At 48.8% G+C, this 20,384-nt stretch overlaps 1 protein-coding gene across 2 annotated transcripts; it reads left to right on the plus strand.

Annotated features, from left to right (window-relative positions):
• Positions 1 to 522: 522 nt before the first annotated feature.
• Positions 523 to 14,919, plus strand: ikzf2 (IKAROS family zinc finger 2). 2 transcript variants are annotated; one of them, XM_086145989.1, is made up of 9 exons: positions 523 to 754; positions 869 to 938; positions 1,968 to 2,020; positions 6,585 to 6,686; positions 8,395 to 8,583; positions 9,546 to 9,713; positions 11,667 to 11,804; positions 11,939 to 12,046; positions 12,804 to 14,919. In XM_086145989.1, exons 3-9 carry the CDS (start codon positions 1,993 to 1,995, stop codon positions 13,613 to 13,615), a joined length of 1,545 nt encoding a protein of 514 aa, XP_086002115.1. In that variant the 5' UTR covers positions 523 to 754; positions 869 to 938; positions 1,968 to 1,992; the 3' UTR covers positions 13,616 to 14,919. The 2 variants fall into 2 exon arrangements, with proteins under 2 accessions (XP_086002115.1, XP_086002117.1); XM_086145991.1 differs by lacking the exons at positions 523 to 754; positions 869 to 938; positions 1,968 to 2,020 and adding an exon at positions 3,565 to 3,643.
• The last annotated feature ends 5,465 nt before the right edge of the window (positions 14,920 to 20,384 follow it).

Consider the following 20,384-nt stretch of genomic DNA (forward strand, 5'->3'; position numbering starts at 1 on the left):
TCACCACTAAATCACCCACCCTACACACACACACACACACACACACACACACCATCCTGCTACCACCACCCCTGTCCTCAGAGACACACACTTAATGCGGGAGAGACGTCGTGTTATCTCCAAAGACGCACCGCCTGTGTGTGTGTGTGTGTGTGTGTGTGTGTGTGTGTGTGTGTGTGTTACTCGTCCCGAAATAAATACGAATCCAGTTTCGGTGACGGTGTTGAAGTATAAGGTTGTTTTATTTTTCATGATTATTTGTTGTTTTATCTCAGAAAGTGATCGTCTCGGTTTTTACGCGCGGTTCTGCGTCGGTGCGGTGCGGCTGCGGTCCCCAACCCCGCGCCCTCGGGCTGCACACACGCCTCCGTGGGTCTCCCACGCAGGATCCCCCTCCCTCCTCCCGCCGCTCGGGCTAATTCCTCAGGAACCGGTGGATCCAGTTCGATCCATCCCTCCTCTCCTTCCTCCACCAACCTGTTGAGTCTCCGCTCCTGAGGCTCCACGGAGGAGGAGGAGGCAAGGCGGGGAGGGAGGGGGGGGGGGGCGTTCGCTTCGCGGCGTGGCGTGGCGTGGCGTGTCAGAGGCTGGCGTGCAGGGGCGTGGGGTTCGAGTCGTGGAAGTGGAAGTGGACCGGGAGCGCAGCTGTGACGCAGCGGCGGCGGCGGCCACCCGTGGGAGGGATGCGCTCCCCGACAACTTTTCCCTCCACTCGCGTTTCTCCCCACGTCCACACCGACGGAGGCGCACTGAGGTACTTCTCCATTTCTTCTCTTCCTTCTTCTTCTTCTTCTTCTTCTTCTTCTCACCTTTCCTTCAATTTTGTCAACCAAACGTGTCATTTTGTCCTCTTTGGGTTTCCTGGAAGGGAGGAGACAGGCGCCTCCCCAGCGCCTCGGCCAGATCACACCGTTCCTGCACGGCGGACACACTTAAAGGTAATTCTCTCTTTTTTATTGCAATTATTATCTCTTTTTTTTTCACCTCTTAAAGTAAACCCTCCCTTTTGCCCCCCCCCCCCTCTTCGTTTTTAGCACTTCACACATCCTTCTCGTGAAGAACAGCAGCTTCATGAAAGTGGTTGCAGGAGGCTTTTTGGCCAAAGTTGTAAAGTCAGATTGAGTTGGTGCCGTTTTACATTTGATTAAATTAAACTTTAAATAAGGGATAAAGGGGTAAAGGGACGGGGTCTGACTCCTTCTTTCGGTCGTAGTTTGAAAAAGGGCAATATGTGAGATGAACGTTTGGATTTACCGCCGCCGTCGTGTAAAATTCAAAAATAATGAGTAAAATAAGACCAATAATGACGATAAAAGCGCCTGGCCGTGACAAACAGGAATGCAGAGTGAGAGTCTGCCTTTAGGTGGCGGTTGAAAGACATATTTGCAGTCAGTTTTTATCACGCCGCTGTTAAGATTTAAAGGATAAATAAAATAAAAAGGCAATGTCATCATTTGCCTTCGTAGTACACCGCATGTTTATTATTTTTAATAATTATTGCAATATTCAACATTGCGGCGGTCGTTGATATTCCACAATTCTAAAACCTCCGACAGGCTGGCTTTAGCCATCACTTATTTATTTATTCATTTATTTATTTATTCTGGTTTGTTCTTCATTAAGCCGCGAGACATCCACGTTAAATAACCGGACACCCGCGCTTTAGCGACCGACCGCGTCTTCGGTGTCCGACTGGACGCATTTCTATTTAGAAAAATGTATTCATCTGTTTAGAAAAGCGTCTATATTCATCTGGTGGTAAATAATATACATATATATGCATTTATGTATGCATAGGGAAGCCTCTCGCTGTGCGTGCGTGTGTGCAACTTCGTCGTGTTGAGTGTAACTTGGCTCATCTCGCAACGCCAGCGTGTTTGAAGCCGATGCGGCGCTGAGATGTGACACAATAGGCGTGTTTGCGGCGTAAATGCGTGAAGGTCACTCCTCTTTTTTTGTCTTTCCAGCCCCGGCGAAGCTCCCGAAGCTGAGATGGAGGTCAGCGACGGCTGTTCCGCCAGTAAGTCCCCGTATCGTCCAACCGGAACGACCGAGCCGCCGTTCGGGGCTTCACGGCGATATCTCTGTCCCCATGGAAACAGTTTATGGAGTTATTTTGAGTTTCGCCGCCTCTCCGCTCCCTTCTTTTTAATCGTGACAATGCAATGAGATGATCATAATAATGATCTTCTTGACGTTGTGCACCAACAACACAGTTAGCAGTGTCAGGGATTTCCCCCCCGGCGCTGCCTTTTTCCTGTTCACCCCTCAGTGATACAGAACACGATGCATTAGCGACATCCTGTTGAATGCAGCAGACACTGGATATGCACTTTGTGGTGCTCCGTTGCCCTTTGCTGCTTTCCTTCGGGCAGGTCTTTCAACCCCCCGCCGCCCCGCCGACACCGTGCGCGTTCGAAGGTCGGCACGGAGGCTCTGTGGGAACAGTTTGCAGGCGGCGGAAGCAAAGCGGAGGCCCCTGCTTCTCGTCCCCGTCTGCCGGTGGATCCCGCTCGGCGGTTTTGAACCCGCGCCGCGACAAATGCATTACATTAGCGAGAAGGTGTTGCCGAGCGACTCGGAGCCGGCAGAGGCCTTTCTTTCTGCACCCGAAAGCGGCCGTGCAAACCCCGCTCAGGCTCCGACCCACCCCCGTAACGTCAATCATCATTTCTTTTTTTTTAAACTCGTTGTAAGCTGCATCGTGGCCACCATCTGGTGGTCAGACTTAACGCGGTTAAAAGGCAAACCTGTGATTTTTTTTAAATTTTATTTATAAAGCAGCTGCTTTAAATATTGGTATATGACGAGCTGTTGGTTTTTAGCTGGCTTAGCATGTTGCGCGGGGGCTCCAGAGACGACGCTGCACGGCGCTGTGATGAGGAAAAGCCTGCTTGGCCTCAGTTGCATCATTTCCCCGTCATTTTCAACAGCGTCTCCCGCCGCTTGAAATCTCATTTCGGTCATTTCTGTAGAAAGAAAATAAACCTCACGTTTATCGAGCGCCGTCCCCAAAACTCCGTCTTGCAGTCAAAGTTGTCGGGCAGAAATGTTCCACCCTAGTTTTCCCCCTTCGCCTTTCGCCATCGGGATTAATTGCGGCGGAACGTGAAACGGCATCGCGCTCGGCGTTTGTATTTCAATAAACGAACGGCTGATCGCAGAAGACGGACTATCGGTCTCGCCTCAGTCGTCCGTGAGCTCTGAGGCAACTCGGCTTCTCTCCTCGTTCACAGCGACGCCGCTGTTGTGCAATCCGGCGATTGCCGTCGCATGTGGTTTTCGGGTCCCGGATGGCTCGGCCTTACGCAAAATTCACATTAACAACAGATGAGGACACAATTTTGGGGAATGTCCGTGAGGGCGTAGCGGCTGGAACGCGTCCGGGTCGACCCGGTGACGGCGGTCCCGCCACGAACGAGCGTCTTTTTTCGGTGCGTTTCTGCGGTTGCGGGGGCGAGCGCCTCTTTTTCCATCCCGCCCTTTACGGGCCGGTCAGAGTCGAAGTCCTCGCCGGCGTGCAGTCGGACGTCCGCGCGCAGAATTCTGGATGTCGTTTGAGAAAGATGCATGTGGAGTCCTCGTCGTGGTCGGGCTTCCAAGCGATCGTAACCCGCAGCGGTGACTGTCGCGGCGTTTCATCGTATGTAAATGACATTTAATATAGGAATGTATGCATTGCCCGATCGTTAATGAAATGTAATATATTACCGTTTTTTAGAAAAATCCTGACGCATATTATCATCATTATTTCTTGCACAAAGCCCTTGTTTGCATGTACTATTTTACTTATTTGATTTGATGTATTATTTAACTCGCTTCCATTTTTTGAATGATTGATGATTTATTTATTACCTGTTTTCTCACTTTTTGGACGACTGCATTCTGTATATCTTTTTGACCCCATGGATGATCTCCAGATCTGGAGGGAGGCCACGCTCACTTATTTCCACCCACGATTTATTTTCAAGGTATCGCCTTCGCTGAAGGAATATCTCTAAAGAGCGACTCCTTGTTTATTCCTACTTGGGACTCGATGGTGTCTCTTCCTACCGGTGTGATTTATCTTTTTGATTTTTGTATTTTGACAAACACCGGTTGGAATTCTAATCCAGTCACATAGAACGGTTGTTCTGCACATCAATTATTTTATTAATATTATTTTTGGCTGCCAAGATTCTTGACACAGTAACGTAGGAGTGATGAATTGCATGGCTGGTTAGGTGTCTAAGAAAGTTTTACAGTGGGATTGTGGGTGTGTGTGTTTGTGTGTGTAGAATTCAGCAGGTGAGGGAAAACTACCACCAAGAGATAAAAACACCCGTCACTTGAGATGGATCTGGAATAAACAAGGAGCGGTTATATAACTTTATTTACTTGTTGAGAGGGAGCCTGGAATCCAGTGCGGCGTCTCAGAGAAGGCGAACGTCTCCATCCGTTGGCCGTTCGGCCTCCGCGTTCGTTTTTCTCTCCGACCGTGTCCTTTGACCGCGAGTGTCGAGGAAGAGTTTGGGTCGGACAGGAAAAACCAGATCCCGCACGGCGTCTCCAGTAAGTCAGAGCGGAGCGCCGTATCGCAGAGGAAAAGGATTTTACCGGCAGTGGAGTCACGACGCCAGACAACGTGTGCTTCTGACACTTTTGGACGTCCGTGTTGATTTATTTGTGTTCGGTTTCCGCTGAACGCCGAGGTCGAATTCCGTTGGTTGTTCTTCCCGTTTCCTTTTGAGGGAATCTGACGATCCACGCCGAAGTTGCAGAATCCATAACTTTGGGAACCGGAATCAATCACCTCGTAGTCTTTCATTCGTGGGTGTTTAGAATACGTTAAATTCGGAGTTCGAGCCGAGGTCCATTTCCCCGAGCGTCCGACGGGATTTTTCTTGTATAATCTTTGGCGGCGAGGTCAAAATGTAACGTTTGAGCCTTTTTTTTTCATCAAAATCCCTTTACTTGTTTAATTCCTTTGCAGTGGCCACTCCTGACAAGCTTACTTTCCATCCAACAAAATCCTCTTATCAAGTTTTAATGTCTCCTCTGGTGACAATAAACCTGCGCAACATCATCATGTGAAGGAACACACACTAATGGCTATAATAATTTGAATGATATTAATATTACCATGAATGATGTCTTCCAAAGAAAAGAAAGCAGTTGAGCTTTCTTTAAAATGAAGGAACAGCTGGCAGGAAAATAAATCTATAAATAACTTGTAAACAAAAAACAAATCATTCAATCAAACACATGATTTGTCACTAAATAACCAAATCGTATAAAAATAATAATCGATATCACTTGTAAAATGAAGATACCGGTTGTTGTTTTTCTAGCGGAGTGGTTTGTAGTTACTGCTAACAGTTAAGTCAATTCATATTTCATTATATTTCTTATTCTTCCTCCTTTCTACTATTATCTATTACCGTTATGTTTTTTACTTGAATCTCTGGCACAACAATTTCCTTCGGGATCAATAAAGTTGTTCTCCTCTCATCTCATCTCAACAAAAGGGAAAGTAGCCGTGATGCCGCGCCACCGTCCGATCAGTTCGTTTATTCTCTTCCCCAAATGTGTGAAGCGATATGGAAGCGTCTGACCCAGCCAATCACGCGCCCCGCATCGCAAACCTTCCTTTCTCAGCGCGCGTCCGTTGAGCTGCCGTCGGGGTAAATTCGCAGCGAGCGCTCCGAATGCGTCGTTTTTGCGTTGAACCCAAAACGGCCATCGCTTGCGTCCTGCCTGTGTGCCGTCAGCGGCCGCAGTAATGGAAAATCCTTCATGGCAAATCTGGGCCAGTCCCGTCTCCAGGACAGCATTGCCGAGGGATAGCCGGTGCCGGTCACCTGAGATTTCCTCTATCTCTAACCCCTTGCAACCTGAGCCCGGACCCGGGGATTGTGTCGAGCACATCTCCCAGAATGCCCCGCCACAATGGAACAATACCGCCGAAGAGGTTTTCAAGCTAAGATGAGCCTTGGCGGCAAAGGGGAGCCGTGACACAGATTTCTTGTTCGGCGTGAGCGCCGGCATTCAGGACCGACCGGCCATTATTCCTTATTCCTCGGACGCGCTCGTCCTTTTCAACGCGGCGGCCGCTCAATGACGGCTCGCAGGGGTTCCTCGGGGTTCAGCGGGGGTGTTCGCCTGTTGCCGCCGCATTGTGCGAGTGACCCCGACAGAGCGGCGAGGTAACGGGATAAGGGCTTGGTCGGCTCTCCCTCTGAGTGGACGCGAGGCTATCCATAGCCGGCGCTCTGTGCAGACCGCTGAGAGGTTGCAACCCGATCCACGCGTCGCTGGACATTAGGATCCCATAGTGGCATAAAGCCCTCTGTCGTGTCACCGCCATTGTTTCCGTTCGAGTTTCGAGGGAGTTTCGAGGAGGATTCATTCGGTCGTTTTGATGCCGGATTAACTTTTAATCAGGTCCTCCGAGTCGTATCAAGATGTCGGACTTTATATCCAAGCCGTTTCCTCCCGGACGACCCCGTCTGTTTAAATAACCTCACCAAATGACGACGTTTATTCATATAACGACAGCATTTCAGAGCACAATGGAGATTGTTGAACATCTGTTTGTCTCCTAGGTAACGGCCAGTGCTCTCCCATCAAGGAGAAGTCAAGAATGTTGGCAGATATGTCGATGCATAATGGAGAGACAGTTTTTCAGGGTCCTAATTCTCCTAGTGGTGAGTGGCCAATCAGTTGGACACACACACACACACACACACACACACACACACACACACACACACTCACTCAAAGAACGGAGGTTGTGTTTGACAGTTTGTCGTCGTCACCTGAAAGGGTTCATCGATGCCCCAGTCAGTGCGACTGACCAAACCAGTGAGACATGCTGGTTTTTAATGGCAGATAGGATTGGCTACGGATGCTTTATTTCATTTAATTTACTCTAATTTTACAATATTTAAATATGTATTTATATATAGTATATAATAATAATAATAATAATGAAATATTTTTATCTTTTTATTTATCAATTTATTAATTCAGTCATGTATTCATTTGTACTTTTTTTTTTTTTAAACTAAATTAGCTACATTCATGTAGATACACCACAAACATAATAAACTAAATGACAGTTGACTGCTAAAATGCATTTAGGAGGGAAAAAAATGGTGAATCTAATTTTTATCTATTTTTTATCAATAAATTATTTACAAATTTACAGTGAGTTTATATTGACATCAATCCAGTATCCTCCAACATATTGAATGTTCTCCAATGCTGAGTCTCTTCAATGTGTGTGTGTGTGTGTGTGTGTGTGTGTGTGTGTTCCATTCGCAAACAAATGTGTCTGACCCGGTGTTTCAAGTGTAGGAAAACATTCGATGGCGAAGCATAAGACAAGAGCGGCACCTCAAGTGCAAAGATGCGCCGACTTCAGCCGAGCTCCCGTTAATTCCGATTATTTACCCGTAATTAAAAATCCTCCGGTCGTACGTGCGCGCTTGCACGGACGCCGCTTTTGTGTGCAGCTCACATACGGAGCGGCTGCTTTTTGTGGCGGAAAGTGTTTTCAAGAGTATCCTCATCTGACCACTCGGCGTATTCCACTCCGTCGCGCCGGAGGAGACGGACGTAAAGATGCGAGAGGCTTGAATAGCCGGGATGTTCAGGACGTTCCCTGTTGCCAGGAAACAGCCGTCGGAGACGAGGCTCGGTCGCGGCGCCGGTATCTGGATGAGTGTTCCTCCAGAACAAACACGCCGGGTCGGCTCAAAGAATGCGTCCGCCTCGCGGCGCCCCGAGGGGACGGGTGATGGACACGGCTAAATGGAGGGTGTTAGCCGTGTCTGGTCAGAGTGTAACTTCTGACGTTGTCAACCCCAAAACAGGATCATCAAGATTAGTAAGTTTTTTTTGTTTTGGCGCCGGTGGGAATCAGATCGGTCGCAGCCCCCTAATTACCGCCGAGGGTCGGCGTCCGGTGTTTCCTCTGGCGTCGTGCTGAATGCGGCGAGGTGTCGCCCCGTCCACACCTCACCTTCAACACACACACACACACACACACACACTCAAATACATCTCCCTGCCATCCAGATGATCTCCCGTTGCGGCGGATGTGTCACACGCCGCACAGCCTCCGACACTCCCTCTCTCCCTTGAGACAACCAGGAACCAGACCGGCCTGTTTTCTTCTCTCTCTCCTTCTCCGGTGCTTTCCTCCTTCCTTTCTTTTCAACGTGTCCTTCCATCTTCACATCCGCAACTTTCCGAGTCGCTATGATGAAGCGTTCGATCCCCCCGGCGTCCGGCGCTCCGTGCAAGTTCACGAAGTTCACCGCCGCTTAAGTTTACGGGGAGGTGTCGCGGTGGTGAATGTATCAAACCGGGTTTCTGACGGTTCCCTTGTTTTGTTATTTGGTATTGAAGATCTGTCCATTAAGCAAGAGGAGGAGATGGTGGAGGAGGCCGAGCGGCGCCGCTCGCCTCCGGAGGGCATCGGCCGGACGGGGGAAAGAGAATCGGCGGGGGAGGCGATGGCGGTCAGCCCGAGCGACAAGCGCGACGGGCTGCCTGGGAAAAACGCGACGGACGAAACGGCGAGTCGACAACCACACGGTACGTGTCGAATATCTGGGAGTGTTTTCCGAAACGGTCGAGCAGATTTGCAGTTCGCGGAGGATTTCTCGTCTTCCGCCTCTTACAATACACAGTAACTCTTCTAGAATGTGTTTGTTTTCCTTGACACCGGGTTGTGTTTCTCCTTTTTTTTTTTTTTTTTTCTTAATGACAATAGCTCCAACTAGAAATTATCATCCGGAAAAAAAAAAAAAATCCCAGGAATCCCCCGCAACCTGTTCCAACTGTTGCCATGACGGCTCTTGTTTTCACGGTCCGGACTCATGTTTCACTCCTCCAACTGACGGCTGAGCTCCTGATTTGTCGTTGGAACACGCGCCCGTGAAAAAAAAAAAAAAAAAAATCTAACGCTATGTTAAAAAATAATTAAAAGTAATGAAATATACACTGAAAAGTATTTTAACATTATCAATATTACCAATATTATCTCTCACATTGTGAAGTAACTCTGCTCCACTGAATAACACACTTAACTTGTTAAATGTATCACATATAAATACTTTAAAAGTACTTCAGCGCTCGTGTTCTGACCAATTTAGATATAAGAGTAGCATTTCATTATCCAGGCATTCATGATAGGAGGGAAATTAACATTTAAATAATAATAATAATAATGAATATTAATAATTTATCCTTTATTAATCGCTCGGTTCCCTGCAACGAAGCCATCATGAGTGAACCGTGAGCGTTTGGCCGCCAGGGGAGCAGTCAGGGGGTCGGCGTCTTGCTAGACAACAATCGGACGCGCTAGGAGGAGCCGGGAATCCGACCAGGAACGTCGGTTCCTAAGACGATCGACTTCCCGCGCCACGACGCACGATATATAGAAATATATGATCAGCTCAACGTGAGGCACGATCTGCTCGTCCGCTTTCTCTGGAAAAAACGACTTAAAAACAACCCGTCCACCGTGTTTGACGACCGCGGTCGCGTGTTTTCAGGTGACCGTCCTTTCCAGTGCAAGCAGTGCGGCGTGTCGTTCACCCAGAAGGGAAACCTGCTGCGACACATCAAGCTGCACACCGGTGAAAAACCCTTCAAATGTCCATTCTGCAGTTACGCCTGCCGGCGGCGCGACGCCCTCACCGGCCACCTGCGGACTCACGCCGGTAAGACCGTCTCCTCTGGGCCGGCTAACCCCGACGCGACACCGAGATTTGTTCGAATCGTCATTAATACACTTTTGATACCTGGACGAATGAACGCTTCTCAGCCGACTCTGCGTTGGCGTCCGTTTCCTCCTTTTGTTGTTCAATACCAACAAACCTACATGTGCAGTTCTTACCAGAATCACAAGCGGCGCTTCGGCGTCTTGCCTTTGCGATGAGACGTCTCTTCGGGGTTTGCGAGGAGCTCTTGATCGTTCTCCGTAGCTTTTAGCTTCCTCGAATTTCGGAGAGACCCGCTCCCTGTTCATATCGGATTTGAGAAGGCGGCGTCGCATTTTCCAAGTGCGTCTTATAGACGGCTCTTTGTCTCGGCTCCAAGGACGTGGCGTTCGTGCCGAAACACGACGAGCGCCGGCCGTCTTTGTCAACCGTAGCTTTGCTATCGGAGAGGATTCGCTCGCCCCGCTTTCTCAGCCTTTGAAATCAAGGCCATGCGGCGCCGTCGTTTTCTTTTTTCCCTGTCTGGGATGAAGCCGCTCACACGGAGGCTGCCGAGCCACGATCGCACGGTTTTCTATTCACGCACGGCTTCCATAGCGACCCCCGTCGACCCTTTGTGCTCTGCAGAATCGGTAACCAGCTGCCGTCTCGCAGTCGTACCGTGACGATTAAAAAGACTCGGGCGAGCCGAGTTTCATTTATTCCCGATAATGACGGAGAAAAACGGACATCTCTGGGATTGTTAATCGCCAAAACGGTAATTCCGGAAAGGACTCGGCGTGGTGTGGATCGGTGAAAATTCCCGACGGCGGCAAGAGAATGGGCGGACGGAAAAACAAAGATCCGAGATCTTCAAAAGGTCACGTGTTGGTGGATTTAAAAATGTTATGGAAACTGAAGTGTGTATGGGAGTAGTGAGACACAAGTGACAGTAACTCTTGGAGGTGTTCCACACGGTCCGTAGTAGTGTTTAGAAGCAGACGAGAAAATTTGCCTGACACTTTGGCAATTACTCATTCACCGCCCCAAAAAAATAATAGTGCAGTGACCCGGCAGACACGCCTACGCAACACTCCAGGACCGTCATACCGAAACCCACTGCCATTAACCACCACACTGATTACTGTTCAATAGACTACATGTATTTGTATATATGTATATATATGATGAATCCACGCTTCGACTTTGTGTGACTCAGTGTTATTTATAGACCAAAGGGCTGCTGAATGTTAGAGAAAAGAAAGAAAAGCCGATCAACACATCGTTCTGTGTGATTCTGAGAGAACGGTTGTTTGGCGATGACTGGGCAGGTTGGATTTCGCTCCGACGTGGGCCGGTCGGGCCGAGGGGGCGGCCGGCGGTCGGGTGTATGGAGACTTTAAGGGGCGGCCGATCGGACGCGTCGACATCGGAATAAATGGCCTCGACCCGGCTCGCGACGCTTCTCCTACAAGGGGTTCCATTCCGTGCGGATGGAATCCGACTCACCGACAAACCGAGTGACTTTTGGCGGCGTCGAACGACTACTAGAACAAACGGCCTGACGTCGACCTTCTCGGCGGGAGATCTTAAAAACCCGTCGGAGACAGAAATGATTGAGAATTTCCTCGAGGATTCTTTCTTCCACCTCCAACGACGCGCAAAGTTTGTTTCCTCCGACCGCAACGGTGCTCATGACCAATTATCCCACGCACACGCATACACACTGTGCCACATCAGTGGGAGGACGCTGCACGCCTTCACACACTCGGGTTTTGAAACGCAGACCTCGGTGTGAAACTGCGTTGGCCTACGACGCGTTTTCACACTTGTAGTGGAACAGCCATGATCTCAGAGGCTGTTTCTACTACTACATTTTCACGATATTATCACACGCCGGCGGGTTCCAATCACATGACTGGATGCCACCGAGGTGAATTAACCCGCTCTAAGTTTAATTGTCTGCGCTTTTAGTCGGCAAACCGCACAAGTGTAACTTCTGTGGGCGGAGCTACAAGCAGCGGGCATCTCTTGAGGAGCACAAAGAACGTTGCCATGGTTACCTGCAGAGCATAGGTCTGGATCCGACCCCCGCCGCCGGGCCTTACGCAGGTAAACACTTTTGAACGTTGCGACTGAGCGACGACGGCTCGCTCGACAAATTTGGCGTTTATTCGCCCGACATCATTCGCAAGACCGAATCCACGGCAAACCACTTTTTTTTTGTCTTTTCTCAAAACCCCAAGGTGACGTCCCCAAAGAGCCCCGGCCCATGGCTGCTTTCGAGCGACCGGTCATCATCGAAAGACTCAATGTTGGCAAGAGGAAGAGCACCACGCCACAGAAATTCGTGGGTGGGTATTAACCGAGAGTCTTTTTTTTCCTCCGGACTACGTCTCGCCGCGCATGCGAGGCTTGAATAAACGAGTACAAAATGATCCGGCGTGACCGAGGGACGTCTTGCAAAGAAATGATGGCTCTCACCGATCGGCAGCAATGCAGTCCGGTTATTTCGCTTCGACGCCTTTGGTCTGGAAAAATTGTTGTCCTGTTTTCACGGTGGATTTCTGTCAGCGCTTGGAAAGGAGACTCTCCAAAAATACCAAACTTGTTTTTTTTCTTAATAAAAATAAAATAGAAATCCCCATATTTTATGGTTAAGCTAATTTGCTTAAGCGCCTGTTGACGGTATTCTTTGGCGCTAGCCTACTTTCCCTTCTAGTTTTGCAGCCGGCGTCTTGTGATCACGCTCTATTTTTCCACTCTATTAGACCTAGATACGAGTTCAAGTGAGCCAGAGCACGTAATGAGAGGCAAGGAAGTGCTTTTTTTTTTTCAGTCTGTGGTTTGGTACACCTGTAACACTGCTATTGCTGTTATTGAAAGAAAACAGCTCACCACATCCCTGTTCAGGAGGGGTTAACAGCCCTGCGGTAGATGGATGGGGCCTTTCGACACGTCACATGCGCTCGCAGAAAACCATGTACACAAAATGTCCCAAACTGTAGTGAAAAATAAACGCGACTGACTGCGGCTGGTATCTTCGGCGGCCTCCTTATCGTACCCGCGTGTATTATTAAACACGAATCCGATTGTTATTGTGTCACGCAGGTGAAAGGATGGGACGCTACAACTTCCCCGATCTGGGCTACGAGGTGGGCCTCAAGTTTGACAAGCATGCCGAGCTCCTGCCGGCCCAAATGATGGAGCAGTCCTTGGGCAATACCATCACTTACATGGGAGCGGAGTCCTTTCGACCCTTCCTCCAACACCCGAAGCACCCTCTTTCCATGGCTGACATGGTGCCCATGGTCAACCCGCTCTTCCAGCATCTCCTCCCCATCGGCCAAAGAGCAGAATGTTCGGCAAGCCGTGACACCGCGCCGTCTCAGCAACCCCCGCCTCCCGATTTCCAAGGGCACCCCGCCGCCAACGGCCCCGTGGCGTTCGCGAGACGAGGCGTGCGCGCCCTGTCGCGGCAAGAGGCTTCTCCCAGCAACAGCGGCTTGGACTCGGCCGACTCGGCTCGCAGTAGCCCTCAGGAAAGGCAGGGCTACCACGGTGGCAACCCCTCTTCCGGCCTTAGGCCGTGCGGAAGTCCGGCGACGGGCTACTCGGGCAATCATTTGACAGAAGCGTCGCCCAAAAACGGGTCGGAAATGGTGCCGGGCGTGTTGCGAGCGGCCCTGGAGAGGCCCGCGTCCCACGATGCGGTGCGGGTGTTCGGACGGGAGGGTCAGGAGGTGCCCAGCTTCCAATGCGAACACTGCCAAGTGCTCTTCTTGGACCACGTCATGTACACCATCCACATGGGTTGCCACGGATACAGAGATCCGCTGGAATGCAACATCTGCGGCCACTGCAGCAAAGACCGCTATGAGTTCTCCTCTCATATAGCCCGTGGCGAGCACACGGTCCAGTAGGTGGAGGGAGGAGCGCTAGATTCACGTCCGTCCTGGTCTCCAGACCTCGCGGAAGGCAACCCACCAACAAGACCGTATTCCAATGTAGCACAATCATTAAGGCTTAAGCTACTTACAGACTGTCCATCTAATGAAGGTATAATCGCAGTGTGTGCTCTTTTTGAATTTCTTTTTAAAACTCCCTCTCTCTGTGTAGATCTATAGATATATTTGATTTGAAACTCGCTCCGACAGACGTTTTGCACAGGGTTCGGTCAGGCTTTCTCCTCGCGTCTCTTTGCCCGTCACCTTTACGGTCTTCGGGTGAACGAAGGTGTTCCTGCACCCTCACGTTTTCGGCCCGTCCGGTTGCGCCTTTCGCTCGGTTTCCGTCCGGAGTCGGAGAAACGTCGCCCGCCGTGCCGTCGTCCTCCGAATCTTTGGGTTCGGCGCCGGTATACCTCGCGGAGCGGCGTCTCCTTCCACGAAATCGCACAACGCAATACAACGTTTTTGATATTACTCGTGGCGACGGAATTGTTTTGTACCGCGCAGATCCGTGTCTGGCGCCTGGATGAAAAGAATCCTCCCAGCTCATCTTTCCAAAGATAAACAGCGGTTGCGTATCGACACAAAGATACTCTCCTCCGCTCAGTCACATCCAAGAACATGCCAGAAAAAGTGAGGGGGTGATTTATAATCAAATTAACGACGTCGACGGGAGCTTTTCAGGGGAATAAATCGACAAACCGAAAGGGTAAATACGGTGAAAGCGAATTTCGACAAAGGTCATTTTATTTGAATATCACAGCCCCGAATCCGCCCCCCCGTTTCTTCCATTTTTGCACGTGGAAGAAAAAGTAGAACCGTAAAGCAACTGGTTAAGAAATATAAAAAAGGGAAGCGCGAGGACCCGTGGAGCATCTTCGAGGCCTTCCTTTTCCGTCTTCGAACCTTCACGCTTTTCGCTCCTGCATCGTAAACACGTGGTTGCAGCCTTTCGGTCCCCTCATGGTTTTATTTTTATATTTTTTGCTAATGTCAAACGTAGGGACGGGCTTCTGAAGAAGGTTAACATGCGGTGTTAAAAAATAACCCCGTTCCAGCCCACTTCCTTAAATCATCTGCTTTGTGCTCAAGTGTCCTTCTCCAGTAAGTTGCAGGTGATTTTCACACACACACGTGCAGTTTCCACGCCATGTTTTCTCCGCGGTAACCATGCACCCCTCACACTCACGCCCCTGCAGGCTGTGAACCGCAGCCGTGCACAGCTCGAAGTGGGGGAAGGGAGCCAGGGGCCGATCACTTCTGCAAAAAAAAACAAAGATCTTAACACTGAAACGGAGATAAGTCCATTTCCCTCCTCACCAAATTTGACTGTTCTCTGAATTAAAAAAAAAAAAAAAAGTTAAAAAAAAGTGCACTTTATTGCCGCACCTGACAAGGCGACGGGTTCTTCTTTTTTTTTTTTTTTTTTTTTTTTTTTAAATTCAGTTGCATCAAATCACCAAACGTGAAGCGGGTCGGGCGGAGGCGTCTACGCATTATAACTGCAGCCTCTGGTTCCACAATATATAAATTTATGGGTTTATTTTTTGTTCCTTTTTTTTGTAATCCTTTATTACAATCATTACACTTCATTTATTCCGAGCATCAGCAGCAGCGTAATTAGTACGGCGTGACAAAATCAGCTGGAAAATGAGGTCGAAGGATGAGGAATTCACCCGTTTTAAGGATTATTTGTTCCTTTTTATTTCTAGAAAAGCTTGTACTGCTCTTACTGTGGCGGATTTTCTCTGGGAATGAACTTGGAGCACGTTGGCCCGGTTTCCTCCTCCACCGGCCGGCCCTTCTGTCAGAGTTCACTCCAAATACGCCGTTGGATTCTGATATTCGCGTGGCAGCTGTTTCTCTGGTTTACAAGCTCAGAAGTCTTTTCTGCAATTCGCCCGCCGAGCATAAAACTACCGTCGGTCACCGCGGCGACGGGCTTCGGACGGAGGCCGTCCGCTCCTCTCGGACTCCCGGTCTCGACCCGAGCGGCCATACGGACAGACGGCGCGTCGGCTTTTTTTTTTTTTTTTTTACTTGAAAATCCAGTCACAGCTGCTCTTCAGACCACGGGGATGTTTTGTAAAGTTCTGATATGAGTGTGTGCCTGATGTCTGTTTTTTTTTTTTCTCTTTTTTTTTTTTTTTTTTCTGCTGGAAAGGTAGTCGTTTTGTGGAATCAGATATTTACAGAGGGTAAAGCAACGGTTCAGGTTTACTGCGTTTTTAGAAGATAATACATAAAATGTGTATATTTTTGGCTGAATATTAACATGATGATGAAATGTGTGCTGATTGGTTGCTTGTCTCTGACATTGTATATATTTTTTTTTGTTTGTTTTTTAATATGAGGGCTCTCAGGTATTTGCATAGTATTTTTTAATGAGATTTATTACACGGAAAAAAAATGCTTGGGAAGTGACTTTTTCGGTAAATGTGTGAAATGCATCCGGCACTGAAGACGGGGGGGGGTCGGGGGTCGGAAGAGACCGAACCCCTTCAGACAATAAAAGTTTCCTTTTGTTTTTTTTCAAGATGATACGTCACTTTCTATTTACGCAGCTTTAAATGTCGGCCGTCCGAGCCGTGATAGGATGTGAAATTTGGCGAGGGAGGGTAAAATGAAAGGGCCGATTCCCCCGGATGCCCCGGATCTTGTTCCAATGAGTTTCCGGGCAAAGACTTGACTTTTCTTCATCTCCACGTGCACTTGAACTGCAGCACGCGGTCGCCTCTTTCACCGGCCGGGTTAAAAGAATAAAACTTCCTAAGTTTTGACGCCTTCCGTCGTCCGATTTGTTTTTCCAACAGAACATAATGCCGCGGCCCCGAGATCGAGATGAAGTCGGGTATGTAGGCTCGGGGCCTCGGCTCGCGTGGTATCTGCTAGATACCTGCTATCTAGAGCCTGCTAACCCATCTAAATGTCAGCACACACACACACACACACACAGGATCAAAGTTCCCGAAGGCGGTAGCAAAACTGAGAAGTGTAAAGTCTGAATAGACCCCAAACTGTATCTTTTCATCTTCAGGTTCTTCTAATTACCTGCCAGTCAGATGGTGTTTGTTCCTACTGAGACTGTATCTCTGTTTGACTCACACTTCCTGCACAGCGACACACCTGCCCTCGCCGTGCGCTGACAATCTGCCGCTCCACGTGCAAGTGTGAGGAGGTAAACCGGACGCCAACTCAGAGCGAGTCGACCGAACGATCGCCGTTATTGTTATTATTTGGGTGAGCGCTCTGAAACGCCTATCCAGATGTCAAACTGGAAAACAAGTGAACGTGGTAAAATAAGTAGGCGGCGGCGGCGGCGCCTAAATGTCTCATGAGACTTTTTCCCGTCCACTAGAAGAGGAACCACGTTTTTGAACATCCTCTCGCAGAAATGTCCACCGTGTGAGGCTGTAACGGGAGACAAGGAGGCATCTTTCTGCTCAGAATAACTATTATCACTTTCAAATGAGTTTCCTGTTTTTTTTTTTTTAAAGCTAGAGAACAATGCGTCGAGCGCGATCCGTCCCCCCGTCAACACCGAGCACATTTCCACTTGTCAATAAAATGATTCGGGATTTATCGGCGTTTGCGTAATAAGTGGCCGGGAAAATCTAAAATGACAGTCAGTTTTATTTTATTTATTTTCATGTCTTTTTTTTTTTTTTTTTTCATTTTATATTATCTACCCATTATTTTCAATTGTTTAGCCCCCTAAGAACGAAGCACAGTTAAAAAAAATGGTGAAAAAATGTACCTCTTTTTGTGAAATAATGGCAAAAAAAAATACTGTTCTAGGAGGTCAAAGGGTGACTTTCTTTTTAGTCAATTTAATTTTAGCTAATTACATTGAGCTAATGTGTTTTAGTATGAAACTGAGTTTGCAAACCCTTGTGCTGTATTTTGCCACATATTGCATTTGCGTAAAATTCCATACATTTCCATTCATCACTGAAATATCTTGATTTATCTGCATTTGTGCAAAAAGTGACCAGGGGCTAAATTTTTACTGAAAAGTAGTTTCCTAATTCATTTTATTTTATTTTATTTTATTTTAGTAATATATTTCTTGTATTTCATTTCATTCACATGAAATGTGACATCAGGTTAAAACAAAAGATCATGAGCCTCTTTCGCTCTTTCGGTGAAGTTATGACAAAGAAAGAAAAAAATATAGGGGATCAGAGGCTCACTTTCTTTTTTAGCTAGTGTGTGTTTTAGGATGAAACTGAGTTTGCTGTATTTTGCCAGCCGTCTCGTTTGCGTGTTGGTGTGACCCTGCAGGTCTGACTCACATCATAAAATCATCTTTACATTCACACTTTGCTCCAAATCCCAGAGAACCTGCTGGATCCCGAACGTCCCTCAGTCCATCTCCAGATCCTGGCGTCTGACGTACCGCGTCGGCCCGAACCGGGAATCACGAGGTCAGTTTCAAAGTTTTCCAGAAGTCTGCTCGGCTCTTCTCGCCGGTCCGATGAATCCAACCCGTAGAACGTGGGGATTTTGTGGCGCGGAAAATATCATAACACGTAAAATCTCCTTATGGTCACTTAAAGCGTTCCAGACCCGTCCTTTTCTTATTTCTGTGAGTCCAATCATGAAACAGTGGTGCATGTGCGTACAGTAGAGAGTGCAGAGCCACCCTGTGTGTGTGTGTGTGTGTGTGTGTGTGTGTGAGAGGTGGAAGCCCGAGGCTGTTTCTTGACCCCGGTGTTCAGCCTTCCCCTGTCGGCGGTCACGCAGCTTCTCCTGCGGATCGAGCGAGAGGATAAAACCCTTTCCTGTAAGTCCGGCGTGCACGGCTGCACGCCACGGCGAGGATCACGCAGGACACACACCTCGAAACACAATGCGGCCGGGCCGATCTAAACGGCGGGATTAGAACCGAACGTTTCGCTTTGGCGAAACGCTTGAAAAGCCACGTTCACTTCCTGTTCAGATAAATAATCGAAGCCTTTATCTTCACTTTTAATCTCGACTTTGGTCCCCGCGATTTTTCACCTAACAAAGCGAGGAGAAACTCGGCGTCACTCTCCGGCCGAGCGTCAATCCCCGAGCCGGGTTGTGCAATCGCGCCCCGACGAGGCCCATTCCTGTTTTTCCTGCCGGGTGGTGTTGGATGTGGGCGCAGCCCTTCCAAGAGCGCCGGCAAAAACATGCAAGCTCTCGCACGGAACGCCGCACTCTCACACTTGTCCAGTTTTCTCCGGTGACACGCCCGGCGCCCAGACGTGACGGAGGCCCGGTCCGAGCAGAAATGCGGTTTCGCACGCAAAGTGTGATCCGTACATTACTTCTGTTTTCACTGCAATTCATCTCGCAAGATCTCGGTGCCTCTCTTTTTGATGTAATGTCAGCGGTGTTAAAAGCGCTGCACAGAGATCAGCAGTGACGCACTTTGAAAACGCAGATAAAACGCTGGCATTTAAAAGTCGTAGTATCTGCGTACGGTCGCCGCGGTGTAGTAACGGCGTTGTGAGGAAAAGTACTGCTCGCGAGGTGGGAGTCGCGCTGCAAACACCAGGCCGTGCGAGACAGAAGATGGTCGCCGGCATCTATAAATAATTACAGAAGATAATCCGTTATCAGATGGGTGGCGTTCTGTAAAAAGATATCTGTGTGCTTCAGCTTTAAAGGTTAGAGGTTCACATTTTACAGCGGATGGTAAAGTATAAAAACAAACTGCTAATTGCACAGAACAATTGTAGCACAAGTACAAGTACTACAATTGCACAAGTACAAATAAAACGTGTCTTCAAGTGCTGGTCTCGTGTAAAAGTACTTCTATCTCCGTTTGATGCTATCTTAATTTGAACTTCTCGTCAGTCGAGCTCTTCGGCGCAGACGAGCGCGGAGGCTCCTTATAAGGGTTAGGAACCAATATCTGCGTTTATATTGAAAGCCAAGCGCCGCGTTCGTCTCCCGACCCGCCGCGATATCGGTGCTGAAGACCGAGCGTCGCTGCAAAGACCTCTGGGTAATGTCGGGCAGGTTTGTGGTCGGGGCGCTCAAAAAAAGCAAGGTCGCAGTCTTTATGTGGAGAGGAAGTAGGACTGTGGGGGAACTTCCATTTTCCTTCCTTTGCTCACCGACCTTACGCCGCCTCGACTCGTGGGGTTGAACTGTGGCTTGCACAGCCGTCCTCAGCCCTTCGCATACGTGCACGTTATCATTTCAATGCTAGCCGATGGCAAAAGCCGGCCACCAAGGGCGCCGCCGCCGACACTATACATCTTGCGACCGTCGAGAAAAGGCGTGGACCGGGCGCCGACGGAAGGGACCGGGGGGTTTTCTTGGTCGTTGGTAGAAATGGACGCGCAGCTGCTGAGGAGCTGAAGTGAAAACAGGAAATAGATGTAAACACGGGGCCCAGTTTTTATCCACGAATAAAGAGAAGGAAGTTATCTGTTATCTGAGCATCCAGACGCCGACGCCGCCTCATCTCAAAAGGGACTTTTGCATTTTTAGGTTAACTAGGATTCACCGTGACTTAGAGGTGCGGCTGTGAAACAGCAGGAAAGCATCCAGATGGTTTTCCTGGGCTGCAGATTCACGGATTTTCCCTTCCGTTCCTTTAGCGCCTCTTTGTTTGATTTCACAGTCAGCGAGTGCGCCTCCGTCGCCGTCGTCCAATCACGTTCCGTAATTATTTATTTGACAAATAAACCAAAAAATGCCTCGGACAAGAAAACCTCGTGCGTTGGTGTTACCGGCTCGGGAGCTAAAATAGGGATTTTTT

Source organism: Fistularia commersonii, chromosome 4 (assembly GCF_037954325.1).
Source record: "Fistularia commersonii isolate RoL2024-O1a breed Wild chromosome 4, RoL_Fcom_v1.0, whole genome shotgun sequence".
In the NCBI taxonomy this organism is placed as follows: Eukaryota; Metazoa; Chordata; class Actinopteri; order Syngnathiformes; family Fistulariidae; genus Fistularia; species Fistularia commersonii.